This window comes from Drosophila erecta, unplaced genomic scaffold (assembly GCF_003286155.1).
Source record: "Drosophila erecta strain 14021-0224.00,06,07 unplaced genomic scaffold, DereRS2 tig00000000-arrow-pilon, whole genome shotgun sequence".
Taxonomy (NCBI): domain Eukaryota; kingdom Metazoa; phylum Arthropoda; class Insecta; order Diptera; family Drosophilidae; genus Drosophila; species Drosophila erecta.
Window position 1 is genome coordinate 21,287,164 of NW_020825194.1, and position 14,418 is coordinate 21,301,581.

At 40.7% G+C, this 14,418-nt stretch overlaps 3 protein-coding genes across 3 annotated transcripts; 1 reads left to right on the top strand and 2 right to left on the bottom strand.

Moving 5' to 3' along the window:
- Positions 1–8,759: 8,759 nt before the first annotated feature.
- LOC6551837 (zinc finger protein 717) lies at positions 8,760–9,789 on the top strand. Its single transcript, XM_001979598.3, has 3 exons — positions 8,760–8,899; positions 8,954–9,566; positions 9,630–9,789. Exons 1-3 carry the CDS (start codon positions 8,824–8,826, stop codon positions 9,787–9,789), a joined length of 849 nt encoding a protein of 282 aa, XP_001979634.1. The 5' UTR covers positions 8,760–8,823.
- Positions 9,790–13,215: 3,426 nt separating this feature from the next.
- LOC26526837 lies at positions 13,216–13,522 on the bottom strand. The gene has a single exon (XM_015155043.2). It carries the CDS (start codon positions 13,520–13,522, stop codon positions 13,343–13,345), a length of 180 nt encoding a protein of 59 aa, XP_015010529.1. The 3' UTR covers positions 13,216–13,342.
- Positions 13,523–13,651: 129 nt separating this feature from the next.
- On the bottom strand, positions 13,652–13,958 carry LOC6551836 (hemotin). The gene has a single exon (XM_001979597.2). The coding sequence runs from the start codon at positions 13,925–13,927 to the stop codon at positions 13,652–13,654; it is 276 nt and encodes a 91-aa protein (XP_001979633.1). The 5' UTR covers positions 13,928–13,958.
- Between the last annotated feature and the right edge of the window lie 460 nt (positions 13,959–14,418).

A 14,418-nucleotide genomic window follows, 5' to 3' on the forward strand; every position in this document is an offset into this window, starting at 1 on the left:
CAATTAAACTAATTATTTGTAATGTTATAAAATGGTGCTTAAAGGATACAAATTAAACATAAAGCGCGGATTTAGAAAATCATAAATTGCCTATTGCTGATCCATGAAGACTTCGTAAATTACCTAGTAAATTAAAATGAAAAATACCAATAAATTTAGAAATTAAATACTATTTTCCACTGTCTAACCAGTATCGCCCAAGTAACTAAATTCAACTGAAAGACAAAGACTTCCTATGCACATATTTTTTATGCCAGCCTTTGTCTGCTTAGAGTCGCATCCTGCGAATATCGCCAGGACAATCCACTTCCGCAGAGGAGCAAACTTACAAGCCACTCAAAAGCGAATTTCGGAAACGGAAGTGCAACACTTGCAGAAACTTTCATCTTTGGCAGCGGCTGCTTAATTTTAATTATGCCGCTTATAAATTCAATTGCGTTTAACAATTGCCAACCGAATTCGCCGGCCAGGAGCAGAAAGTTCTGCGTTACTGCAAAAGGAACTAGACAGAATAGTTTACAGGATTAGTTGCTGGCGAAATGGAAAATTAATCCGTGCTGCTTTCCACGAAAGACAAAGAAAAGCTACTTCAGGGCTGTTAAACATGATTCTTAAGTTGGATGGCGGAGTTTTAATGGCCAGCAGGCCGCAGCTACTTCACTTAATGATGCGCCAACTGTCCCAAAATTAAATTATTCAAAACGCATTTTGAGTGCCAAGTCCTCGACTCGAGTATTCAGACAAAGGCCGGCGTCCACCGTCATAATATTTGTTTTTGAAAAATCCTTTCACTCCCAAGGCCAATGGATTTCTATTTCAGTGCAAAAGGCGCTGGGAAGAGCAAGATGTTTTCGAAATTAAAATTCAAATTCGTGTCTACTAGCCTCCAGGGTGGGCCTAAAAATCGAATACCTTTCAAGAAACGCAGTGCACACTGAAAGAAAGTTGCAGCAACTCCTAAAAAAATAGTTAATAAGATGGTGAGTGAAATAAATACTTTTAAATACCTCATAATAATCATAGAAATAAATACGAGCATATGTATATTAAACTCTAAAAATGAAGGCAGTATTCGAAGACCGAATTCTAAGGAAAAATGCAGGTTGCAGGTGAAATGGAAAATCGTGCCTGAAATCATAAAACATTAATCGGATTGCATCTGCATTAACTCTCGATTGGGCCATACATATGCAACTTCATTTGGCTGAGACGTGCCCGAGTTTCACGCCTTTCTGGGATTTTCCCTGGGGCCAATTGAGATTTGCACCTTGACAATGCCAAAGAAAAACTAATTTCATGAAAATGGTTTCAAGTGTGAAATAATTTCCGCAGGAAAAGCAGTCCTGGCCACAAGGCGATCCGAATTTCAACAATAGTCAGGCACTGAGAGGCCCTCGGGCGCCTGGAATCCTTTTTTTGCAGCCAATCTTCGACTGTCACACTCGTTTTCCCTCTTGCCAATTAGATGTTTATAAAAATGTGTGTGCACTGAGGTGACTGGAAAGTTTTTCCATTGCCGCTACCAACTGGGCAAAGAGAATTTGGGAAGCCCGCTTCCCAACCTTGCAGTCTATTCGTTTTTTCTAAGCCACTTAAGTTCGTGAAAGTACAAAGGCTATTGCAAATGAACAGGTTAGAGTTGAACTAGCTTTAACAACAATTTAGACTCCAGTTTTGTTGGTTTGTAAAAGTACTAGTACTAGTCAGATTAAACAGGACTCAATTCTGTGGCAGCTACGCGGATTACTTGGAGATTCCAGAATTTAAATGGAATGCCAAGAGCGAACTTTGCCAGCTGAAAGACAAAGGAATTAGTTTTCAATTTTAGAGTTTTTATGAATTTAAATGCATAGCCAAAGTGCGAACACTTAGTTTCTCATTAAACTGGCAGCAGCCGCAACCAGGATGACGCCGTCAATTGTAAAATATGAAAATATGCAATTATAATTTACAGTCTCGCTCGCTGCCTCTTTTTTTGGGTCTTTGCGCGGCAAGCTTGCCACATAAATTGCGGAAATTTCGCCGGCTGAAGCAACTTTGTGGAGCGATATCCTCCACCTTCCGCGAAAGGCGATGGAAAAAGTTTGCCTGCTAATCCTGGAGCTGCAACTACACTGCACGAAACTACAAGTCGGCAAACACTTAACAATTAACTTGCCTCGCACCTGAACATCCACACACACACACACACACGTCTTCCACCTGCCAGGATGCGTAATTTATGTTAAGCGCTGCATTTTTATGTTCAAACAAGCGAAGAAGCTGCTTATCATACAAGGCGAAGCCTCAGCTGCATTCTCACTCCCATTTTCATTTTCATTTCACTCGCCGCATCTTTTGGAGTCACGGCAAAAAGTTAATTGAAACACACGCCAGCATGAAGAATGGTGGAAAATATTTTGGAGGACGTTCATGCGCTCCATTTTCTTCTTCAATCAAAACTGGTCCCTAAAAACGAATCATAAGGTGAACAAATCATGTTCAAAATCAAACAAGTGTAACAATACCACGATGTAAAAGTTTAAGTAATAAAATCCTTAGTGAATATTTAAGCATATAAGCTAAAACATTTAGGCAGAGGTAAATATTTAGTCAAAAGCATAAAAGTAGCAAGCAGGGTCTCTAAATCAAAATAAACGTATCTTTTCGAATCAAAGTATGCCTTAAATATTATTATCAAGCTCGAATGGTTATGTTCCTAGTATAGCAGAGTATAGTACTACTTACTATATTCAATACCATTGAATTCATAGAACCAGACGGGGTATAACCATCTCCATGAGTTGAAGAAGACTGCCTTGGCTGCTCCGCACTTCGCGCAGCTTCTCCCGGATTTCGGATGAGACTTAATCCTCGAAGCTGGATATCAAAAGCAACAAGGCAACAAGATGAAAGGACCTCCCGAGCATTTCTGTTAAAGCGAGTAAAGTGCAATTAAATGATGCATTCGGGAAAAAAGTGGCCCGCAATAATGTAAAAAATGCATACAATCACCGCAATGAACACAATCGCTGGATCACATTTATTTAATTAAGGAGAATATTACGCGAAACTGGCGGAGCCGAGATTTTTCGGGTGGTGGACGAACGGGGGGCCAATTATGGCTATAAAGTGTCTTCATTAAATTATAAATTCACGAGCTTAACATAATTTGCATGCCAATGCATTTTATAAAGTACTTTGTGGCCATGAAAAACATGAAACCGATGAACACGAAAAAGGAGTTGGGGCCCAAAAAAATAAAGTGGCAAAAAAACAGGCGTTGCAATAATGAAACAAAAAACAAAAAAAGCACAAAAAACTGGGACCTCGTAATTGGAAATGGCCAACGGCCTGTTGACACTTGCGGCATGTAAATTAACAGTTATTATTGCTATTTAAAAACTACAATCCAAACAAAACGATTGCCGGCGAAACAGCTTTAAAGTGGCAAATTGATAAATCGCCCGACAGTCGCCAGTCCAGCCACTAAGCCCAGAATGAAATGCGGATTTTTATGCCAGCCCATAAATTATTCGCCCCGATAAGCAAAAACAAATGCGCAACAGATTTGGCCAAACAAAATCTATTTATTGTTATATAAGCCGGCCCCTTTCGACATGCCCGAAATTCCTGCACTTTGGGCCACGTTTTACTCGCACACTTTTATTTATGGTCTAAATTTTTGATTTGGGTGCGCGGTAAGTTTATTTTTCAGCTGCCACAATAGAACGGGAAACATTCATCTGTGCGGCTGCAAAGCGAAATGAAATTATTAATTTGCATGTGTGATTATTTTCATATAAACAAATGTGGCGACGCACGGCGGAAGTCGGGGAAAGGCAGCCAGAGTCCATTTTTTAATGTCCTGCGGCGCTGAAAAGTATGCTACGACTGCGACTATGACCTAGCCTTTGCACGTGTGTGCGTGCTCTTTTTCTGTGTGTGGTTGTGCAAATTAAATTTGCATATGTGGCGCATGTTTTCTTTACTGTGGGCAATGCAATAAACAAGCGCACACCATCAAAGGCAACTGCGATTTTTTTGAACGAGCTGACTTGAAAATGAGATACCTCGCAGGAGATTCAGTAAATGGGGTTGAAGCGAGAAGTAATTTAAGACACTTCTGTAAATATAATGATTACAGCTCTTCCTTATAATTAAGAATTATTTTGTAATATAATTATAGATATTACTATTGTGAATTAGGAAGAATTATGAAGGTCAAGGCTCCATTTTTCATTAGATTCTACTGAACTCAGTTCCCCACCACATAATATTCCACATTACTATGCATATAACCTAGGTTTTGGATATATACATATATATATACATCACAATTAATCTACATTTCGCGCCAGTTCAAATTTTTAGCAATTACGAGAACATTGATAAGAATGGCCTTGCGGGCCAGTTTTTCTGGTTAATTCAATAAATATTTATTTGTCATTGGCAAACATTATTATTGCTGTGTAAATTATCCAGCGATTAATGCAATTGCCCGAGGCACTCGGCACACACATTTCCTTGGCCACAGGATCGCAGCTGCAGCCGACGAGCTAAGCAAACAAACTTGAACAAATAAATTTGGTACGTGCCAGCTATGACTTATCGCCGTGGCCAACAAACATGGCCAGCATACAAATGGATCGCAGCGAAAATAACAATTGCAGGAGCATATAATCCGAATCGGACTCGGACTCGGACTCGAACTCGGACGCGGAACAGGAGCAACAAGCATTTGTCATGTGACAATGGCCGTGGGTAGCAAAAATCTACGAACTCTGGACGGCCGTTGCATTCTCATGGACCAACCACAAAGATAGCGAATCCAGTGGTCCGGTGGCTTCGTTGCTCGGATGCCATATTTTATTTATGGGCACAGTGCCGCTGCACAAATTTGCCGCCTCGACGCTTGGCCACACTTCTGGCCAAGTAATAGACCCATAACGGGGATACGTGTTGCCAAATTTGCTTGTTTGCAGCTCCAATTTAATTTATAAACTGAATAAACAGGAGCTTCTGTGTGCGCCGGCACCTCTAATCAATTTCAGCCGATTTACAGTGGTCACTCGGTAGTTAGTTATACATATATCATATTCATGTTAGTATTTAGATGTTATATTAATTATTACCAAAGAAAATACTTTGGGAATAAGAATTAAATAGTTCACTTTTAGAAAAGTAGTTTTAATGAGCTTAAGTTTCCCCTCGGATTTCTTGAATATTATATAAAGAACATATAAACATTATATAGTAACACTTTCACTTTTCGGCAGAATAAAATGAATATTAATATTTCTATGGCACCGCTAAAAATAAAAATAGCACCATAAACTTGCAGTTTTCGTATGAGAAATACGAATAAATATGGTACCGTTAAAAATAAAAATAGCACCAGAAACTTACAGTTTTCGTATGGCACCGTTAAAAATAAAAATAGCACCAGAAACTTACAGTTTTCGTATGAGAAATACGAATAAATATGGCACCGTTAAAAATAAAAATAGCACCAGAAACTTACAGTTTTCGTATGAGAAATACGAATAAATATGGCACTGTTAAAAATAAAAAAGCACCAGAAACTTACAGTTTTCGTATGAGAAATACGAATAAATATGGCACCGTTAAAAATAAAAATAGCACCAGAAACTTACAGTTTTCGTATGGGAAATACACATATATTTGGAAACAAAATAAAAAGTTCAAACTCTGATCCAATTTTAAGGCTCATCAGTGGCAATTTCGGAGCCGTTAGTGCCAACAGTTTCCCCACCTTTCCGAATAAACTGCAATCCCGTTGCCCACATTTCATTCTTTTTGCATTGTTATGCTGGCCACGTAGACCGTACTGGCCAAATGCTATGCAAACTTTTGGACAAATTAACAAATTTCCCCAAACTCACGGAAATGGAGTCCTATTTGCCTATGTCGCAGTTTGTTTATGCTATGGCCTTAGGTGTCCTAGGGAATAGAGCAAAGCGGGAAGGATGGACAGGATGAACAGGATGAACAGGATGATCAGGATGGGTTAGAAGGTGTTGATGGGGCTGCGGCAATGGCCTGACCGCAAATGCTGCAAACAATTGTGTTTTTCTTTAGTAAATAAGTGGACAAGTAGAACGGGATTTGACACTTTTTTGGCTACACACACACTTTGCGGCATGCAAATTTAATTGCCAAACGCCTGAGGGCGATTGTCGCAGCTAGAAATACGAGAATTTGATTAAATTATGAATTTTTATTTGCTTGGGATTTGTTGCATATGAGATGATGACAGAAACATTTTTAGTAAATTCAACACAGTATTTATTTATGACAGATTTGCTCAAGGAAAAACTCTAACCAAATGCAAAATGCAATTGGCCAAATGGCAACGAAAATCCATATTCTTATCCAGGTGCCAGCAGAAAGGCAAAACAAAAATAATTACATTTTAAATTGGCCAAAATAGTGAAGTGTGCTCCATGTCCTTACACAAAGGCGGCCAAATCGGTTTCGGTTTCGGTTTCGGCTTCGGCTTTTCCGGCATCTGCAGATTGACAGGCAGCCATGAGGCTTCATTTGTATGTTGATGACAAAATTTGCAATGCAATCTAAGGCATCGGCCTTCTGGGAGGCCAATAAAAGTAGCTTACGTGCCTTGGCTTAAAGTAAAATGAGCCATTCTCGTTCTGATGACTTCGACGTGGCGCAACAGAGTTGCAAGGGTAATAAATGTGGCAGAGACCGAATTGTCTCACAAGGACTTGAAATAAATTTAAAAAGCCTTTACCAGTGTTCCTTTTCCATGTGACATAAACACAGCTTTTAATGCATAATTAAATGGAAAGCAAGTTCGCTTTGTAACTGCAACATAATGGTAGCAATGCAACAGAGAATCTTAATCCTGGCTCATATGAAAGGAGATACTTGCCAAAGTTCAAACACAATAGCACTAAATTTACTCAGATGCTGCACACTCGTGCTAAGCTGCAACCGTAGTTCCTTGCAACTTAATCCAGTAATAAGGTTAGTCCAACTGCTCATTTGGGCCCATTGTTGGCAATTCTCTGAACTGATTAAAGCGCAAAAAAACCTGGCAAAAAAACATTTGAGAGGGAAAACCTCATTTGCAGTACGTGCAAATTTAAATCCACGCCCAGCCGGGACTACGGCCACTAGTGCATGGGTATTACTAGCTTTAGTGGCCGCAAAAGAGTACGCAATAAAATGCCATGCAACTGCCACAAGAGCTGGGCAGACAAACGCAATTTCGATGCTTGTGTACTTGAAATAGATTTTTAATAGTCCGACTGACATACACAAATAAACAGAGGGAGGGCACCAGCTCCTCTGCAGTGGCACTGGAGTCCTGCTTCCTGCCAGCCTTTTGTTTGGCAGTCGAAAGCATTTATGCGATTTTGTCGTTGGGGAAAAACACGAGGACACACTCGCAACACACACTTGCCACTGCAAATATAAGTTTATGAAAAATGCCATTTGTTTGGTCCACAGATATGAACTATTTATGGACACAGAGAAATGAACAGCAAATTTGCCGTTGTCGAAACGAATTAATGTTTAACTGGAAACAATTTTCCTTTGATTGTTGTCTTGCTTTTTCTCGTTGCAGATTGGGGCAGTGCGTTTCATGGCAACACAAGAACTGGCTAAAATAAATGAGTAAGAGTTCCGCATGGCTAAAGTAAAATGTAACCTAAACCCTTTTGATTATTATATGTGCGTTCTATTTTTTAGATTTTAAAGTGAAACTTTGGCAATCGCACTCATTTGCTGTGAAACGCACTGTCGTCGAGATTGATGCACTTCGAAATGACCAAGTAATTTGCTGGCCCAATATTTTGTGGTCCTTTTCGGCCATTTAACAGCCGAACAACGAGCTGGCGGTAATAAAGTGCCAAATAAATGCAATAAAGCTGTTGGTACAAGTCGTTGTCGAGATCGCAATTGGTGGGGACTATTGGGGAGTACGGGTGATGCCATAAATGTTTTCTCTTCCGGCTTTTATTACAAAACACACTCAAAACGGACAAATAAAAAATGCAAATAAATAAGCGCAGCGAACTGTCGAACAATTGAAAAGTTCCCCACAATAGAGCTGGGACTTAAGTGCTTACTGAAGGAGCTGCAGCGGAATAGTCCTTAAAGCAGTCCAAGGATGTGGGTGGCGGGTGGCGGGTGGCTGGTGGCCTCGGGTGCTCTTGGCACAACAGGATTACAGGCAAATTGCAAAACGTCTTTGCATGTCCTGAACAAACCCACACACACACACGCACACACACACGAATGCCAACTAATTTTATTGCTCAACACATTCGTGCCTTGTTTATTGCCCAGCTTCCTTCGCCCCATCTCTCTCAAGCCGTGCCTTGCCTCTCTTTCTTCGAGAGCATTGCCGGATTCGTGTGCAAAAATTTTAACAGGAAGATTGCTTAAGTGCCTCGTCTTGAATTTGCCAACAAAGGCATTCACTGGTGGCCAGCTCCTTAAAGCCGCCTGCTTACTTCACTTCACTTTCGGTGAAGTCCTTTTTAAGGATTTAAATCAATCAATCATTTTATTCCAAAGACAACTTCTTAAAATAAAGTTCCTCTTTGTAGGGATAAATTGGAAATATTCAGCTGAGAAAATGTAGAAAGCCTATCTTTCGCGCTATTTTAAAGCATCTAGAGTGGCGCAGTTTTTTCGAGTGCATAGTTACTGGCGGCTGGCATGTAATTTCCAATCGAGTAGGCAACTCAAATGAAATCAGCAAGTTGGTTCGCAGCTGACTGACTTTTCAGAGCCTGTAAAATTGGGAACATTTGACGGCAGCTCGGTTGTGAGGTGTATTTAGCAATAATGCCCAGTATTTTTCGCAGCTTCTTGTCCGATCGCCATAGTGGCAAGCAGGAGCGATTCTACGAACGTTATGAAGGTAAGGCATTCGCCAGCTTCCGCAGTCTGGTGGTAATGAATTCCGAGCTTGCAGCGTTTTTCCAAGCCATTCCCAACCTGCCAGCGATGCCCAGGCCGAAAAGCAACCACCATTTCAGGGCAGCCACTAAAGCGGAGCACAAAAACAACATTAAGTTCACCTATTGTTATGGTCGAAATGAGCCCAGCAGCGATTGGCGGCAGGGCGACGATATACCCATTGTGGTCAGGCGGGAAATGGAGGAGCGACTGGGCATCCAACTGATGAGCGTGCTGCCCATTGAAGAGAGCTCTCTGGTCAGCCATACCATCTGGGAGCTGAAAATGCCAGGCGAAAGTTTTGCTTCGATGCCCACTACCAGAAACGGCATCAAGGTTGGCATCACTACGGTCCTGGCCGAGTCCACGCTAACTCGCTCGAAGCTCACGCGGAAGCGACCCATTTTGGCCAATGTGAGTGTGCCACCAACTATTGTGCCACTGCCACTGCAGCCAAAAAAGCTGACGGAGAGGAGGCGCTTCAAGCGGGTGGCCGGGCAGTTCGAGTGCAGGGATTGCATCAAGAAGTTCGATCACTCCTGGATGCTGACTGCCCACATAAGGACGCACACTGGAGAAAGACCCTTCGTGTGTCCTGATGGCAGTTGCCGAAAGGCCTTTGCGGATCGGTGAGCAGTGCCCTATGAATCTAGGGCATCTTTAAGCTAATAATTATGACTCCCTGATCTCAGCTCCAATCTGCGCTCCCATCAGCGAACCATGGGCCACCACGAGTGGCAGCATCAATGTGGACAGTGCGGCAAGTACTTCAGCCAGCTTTGCTATTTGAACCGCCACTCGATGGACGCTTGCCGCAAGTATCTGATGTCCGTGATGCACAAGAGGTTCTAGCTTTGAGATATTCACTGTAATAATTACATGTGTTCAATATGCCCTTCACTCATTCACTGTACAAAGTCGGTGTGTTCAATTTCCTTTTTTATTCAAAGCATAAATCACCCGTTTTAATCGAAACCAGCATTTTTGTTGAGACTTGGTAACGATTTTAAATCAATAATATAGTTAAATAACAAATTGGTAGTGTAGTTTCCTAGAACTCCCACTTTCGGCTGGTGGCACACTACTTACCATTTCAAAGCAAGGTACCTCAGCCTCAAGGCGGCATTTGGCCGGAACGTATTGGCCAAGTTTCAAGTATCGGCGGCCAGACCAAACGCACACACACTCAAAGGCACAAACACACACACACACGACGCAATTGCGTTCAATGCAACTAAATTGGCTCATTAGCAAACAAAGTGCGGCAAGGTGAGGCGGAGGGAGGTGGTTTCCAGGACGAGAAGCGTTTCTTTGGCCATTTGGCCAGCCAAACATTTTCCCGAGGAGTGTCTCCACCGCCTTGTCGAGCGGCCCCAAAACTCAAAAGTTCCAAGTGCGCAAGTGGTTCGTTCGGCGACTAAATCAAACAATGCCAATAGAAGTGCACTGAGAATAAAGTGTTTGGATGGCTGGTGCCACCATTTCTTGCATTTAAAGATAAAAAATACACTTAATACTTAAAATTTCTTTATAGGTGATTTTAGAGGTATTTCATATTTCGTAAACCTTTCAGCTCATCGCTACTTGGTGCTTTAGATGCGAATCGTTACCAGAACCTTGAGTTCTGGGGCACATGCACACACTTCTTCTGGGCAATTAGTGATCGGGGTGGTGGGGTCGGATTGGAGGGGTCGTTATCTCTTTAAGGATGCGACTTCGATTGCGGTTAACCCGGGCCGCAGTGTAAACCCCACATTTGGCGGCAGCAGCTGCACGGCCAAGTGGCACGGTCGCAATGCAAACAGTTCGATGCAATTTGAGGGAAGGACGACGGCTAATGCCTTAATTTATGGTCGCCAGATAAACAGGAGATGATTTAACGACCCCCTCCACATATTTCGCAATGTAAAACATGTGTTGTGTCCACTAAAACGCAATTACTTAGGCGAGGCGAACAATGAAAAAGGAGCGCCGAATGTATCGTTTTATTTAAATATTTGATGAGCCCGCGTCACCTAATAAAATTGTAAAACATGAGCATTTTATTGGGCAAAAGTCCACCAAATTTTCTTGGTCCTCGTATTTTTTGTCGTCTTTCCTCCGGGTAAGTTGGCCAAAATGAAGGGGTGGGCGGGAAGTCCAGCTAAGTGAATTTTTACGCCACCATGAACGCAAGTCGCGTGCTACTGCACAAGAAAGCTAGGGGTGAAAACTATGCTCACGACTTTTGAAATACCCCTTAATAGTTTCCCCTGTTCAGCAATGATTAAACAAGGCCATTATCTAGTATCAGATATTAGTTTCTAAGAACTTGACAGATCTGATGATTATTAGCCAATTAAAATTGCTTCTAACTGTCTTATTTGGAAAGGGAAAATCATTTTCTATGCTCTTAGTTTAGATGTTTTATATAGTTTGGATATATTGCAAATATTTTTTCACTTAGTCTGATGATTGCTAGTATCCTTCCATCATGGAAGAAGTGCAATTGATTTCAACGAGAGGTATCGGGATAAGCAGCAGCCACAGAATGCAAGACATCCTCTGGCGAACGAACGTATTTTTAAACTAATTTTCCAACTGGGAGCATTTCGATGGCATTTAACGTGCCAGCCATCAAGGAGATGGCAGGACACTGCTGCAGGATACGAAGGAGCAGCCGAAGCTGGTCAGTTGAGCCGTAAATTATTTTAGCGTTTCAATTTGGCTGGAAGGGAGACGGCAGGGGCAGAAGCAGTCATTGGCTGCATGGGTCCCATAATAAAGAATATATATGCGCGGACATACGGACATCTATCTATTGCTTAAAAGTTACCCAAAATGATGAGCGAATAAAGTTGACTAATTCAATTGGATTTGCATTTGGATCTCGCGTTTTGGGGCAAATAGCGCTAAATAAGTTGCTGAAAACTGTTCTAAAACGTTAAGAACACTCAACAAATTGCCAAGGAAAATAAAAATTAAGGAACTAAAATAGAAAGGCACAGAATGTATCTTCAACACAAATAAATTTAAATTCGATAATTTAACGAAGAGGCATTTAAACGAATATATAAGCTACGTTAAAAAGCTAATGCTATCAAATTTCAAATGACTTTTATGATTTTATTGCAGACAATCAAAAAATTATCTTATCTTTAATTGCTAGGTAAGAAATTTTTTATTATAATTATGTTATACACGGTTAAAAATAGCTATGTGACTAATTTGTGAAAAAAAATGTATAATTCATATATAATATTAATATGTTTGTAAAATCGAAAAACTTATTAAGCAAATCAGCCCAAAAGCGTTGCTTTCATAATAGTTTTAAGTGCTGACTGAAGTACCTTAACTTTCGTTGTTTTAAAATTCAGTTTAGACTTTCGCAACTTAATTCGGTTAATTTAATTTTCCTTATTACCTGGGACGACTTCGTTGCCGGGCTGTGAATGAAAATGTCATTTATTAGCGCATCTCGTCCTGCCACTGAGGACCATCAAAACCGCCGTGCAGCTCTAAATTTTGCAGGTCGTGAAAGGAAACGTCAGCGAAGATGCATAGCCAAGTTTTTGGCTAAATTTATGACCCGTCGTAAGCAACCAACAGCCCCCAAATACTCCCAACAAACACCCACACACACACACACACACAGACATCACGTTTCCACCTTAAGTTGTACTTAAAGGCACTTCGTTCCTGCCGTGAACTCATCAAACATTTTATTACTGGGCCATGGGATGCATAACAGGCAACACTTTTTATGGATGCGATCCGAGTGGAGACAAATAACTGAAAAAGCGCTCGGATGCAAAATGAATCATTCATAATCGAATGTAAACAAGGCGACATCGTTCCAATGACTAGTGTTCCAGCGTTCATTCTGTTTTATTGCATCTTTTGTTTACTTTTCTTTGTCTTACTCCAAGGCAAGAATACTAATTGTAAATAAACCGATAATCAATAATATTAATGTTGATGTTAGTGATAATCACAAATATTTTATTATTATTTTATTCTATTTATTTATTTAATTAATTTTTGTATAGTTACTGGATTTTATTTACAAATCTAGAAGACATCTTAATATACGCAACTGACGACTGACAAAGTTTTAAGATCAGCTCGTTTAATATAACCTAATATACAATGTTGAAATATTTTTGAGAAAATCATTAGCAAGTCAACAACAACAAGGTTATTTTACGAATATGACAGGGGATATTATTATTCTACATTATATATTATATTATATTATATTATATTATATTAATCACAAAAATAATGTATACACCTTATACTACAACATACCAAGAGTTGCTAAGCAGATTTTGATAACCAAAAGTTAAATTGAAATGCCGCTTGTCACTGTTTCTTGATATGTTTCTCGCAGTGCTGTGACTCACATGGACTTAACTTAACTTTGTCAATAGACTTCCAGTGGTTCCACACAGATATCGTCAAGCAGGGAAGGCGTGGCCTCGCGCCCCCGGGATCTACGACACTCGCGGACATTCAGATAGCAGTAGTAGAAGTACATGAATACCATCCATATGAAGACCGGTCCGCAGATAAAGTAGAACAGGTGAATTTGGATGTCAGCCATCGTGGAGCACTGCCCAAAACATAAAGGCAATTGAATTAGGATCTACATTTGTTTACTGATTTCTGCCCGCGGGTGTGAATGAAACACTCCATTCAGTTCATTCGAATTAATCACCACTTAGTAGCCTACTTAGTATATGTCAACGCTATTCCGGGTGTGGGTTAGTTTCGTGCAGGCGACTTCCTTGCATCCCGGAGTGATCGACAGCCGGCTGAGGGGCAGTGGCAGCAACTGCTTTCTGGCTTGCTGCTCCTCGATGCGCGCTGTTCGGCGATCGCGGATGCACTGATGGCAGTGATAACAGTAGCAAGCCAAGGTAAGCGCGATAGTAACTACGGGGGGAATCAGCAGGAGCGGACTGATGGGCGAGTGGTACACAACTTCGAATACTTTGAAGCCATCCATGTTGCGGGCGACGCGCGATGAACGAACGGGGAAATATAACTAAGTAGCTGGGAACCAAAAAATTTTTGCCATTTGCGCTCAAATGGCGATTTATTTTCTCCAAATACACTTAGAGAAATCGCATCAAACAAATACTTAAATGAATGAATATTTATATAGTTGCCATAGCATTTGTTTTTCAACTAAATACTGATATATTAATATATTTCGAAATGATTGGATTTAAAAGTGAAAATGTTTTCTCTGCAGAATGTACTCTCTCTCAAAACTCAGATAAAACGCTATTAATAACTCGCTGCGACTTGAGTTCTTATCCGAGTTCATTGTTGTTGCGACTGATCTTGGCAGTTTGAAATATTAAATTCATTGAAAAATATAGAAACAACCAAATTCACCACGTCAAGCACTCGGTTCATTTTATTTATTGCTTTGTGCCTATGAACACTTTGATTTCCTGGTGCACTCTGTGTACTGTAATACCGATTAGATTA

Coding starts and splice junctions, on each gene's coding strand:
- LOC6551837 (XM_001979598.3), top strand. CDS start 8,824: ATGCCCAGTATTTTTCGCAGCTTCTTGTCCGATCGCCATAGTGGCAAG. Junction 8,900..8,953: donor ATTCTACGAACGTTATGAAG/GTAAGGCATTCG, acceptor CCGAGCTTGCAG/CGTTTTTCCAAGCCATTCCC. Junction 9,567..9,629: donor CGAAAGGCCTTTGCGGATCG/GTGAGCAGTGCC, acceptor CCCTGATCTCAG/CTCCAATCTGCGCTCCCATC.
- LOC26526837 (XM_015155043.2), bottom strand. CDS start 13,522: ATGGCTGACATCCAAATTCACCTGTTCTACTTTATCTGCGGACCGGTC.
- LOC6551836 (XM_001979597.2), bottom strand. CDS start 13,927: ATGGATGGCTTCAAAGTATTCGAAGTTGTGTACCACTCGCCCATCAGT.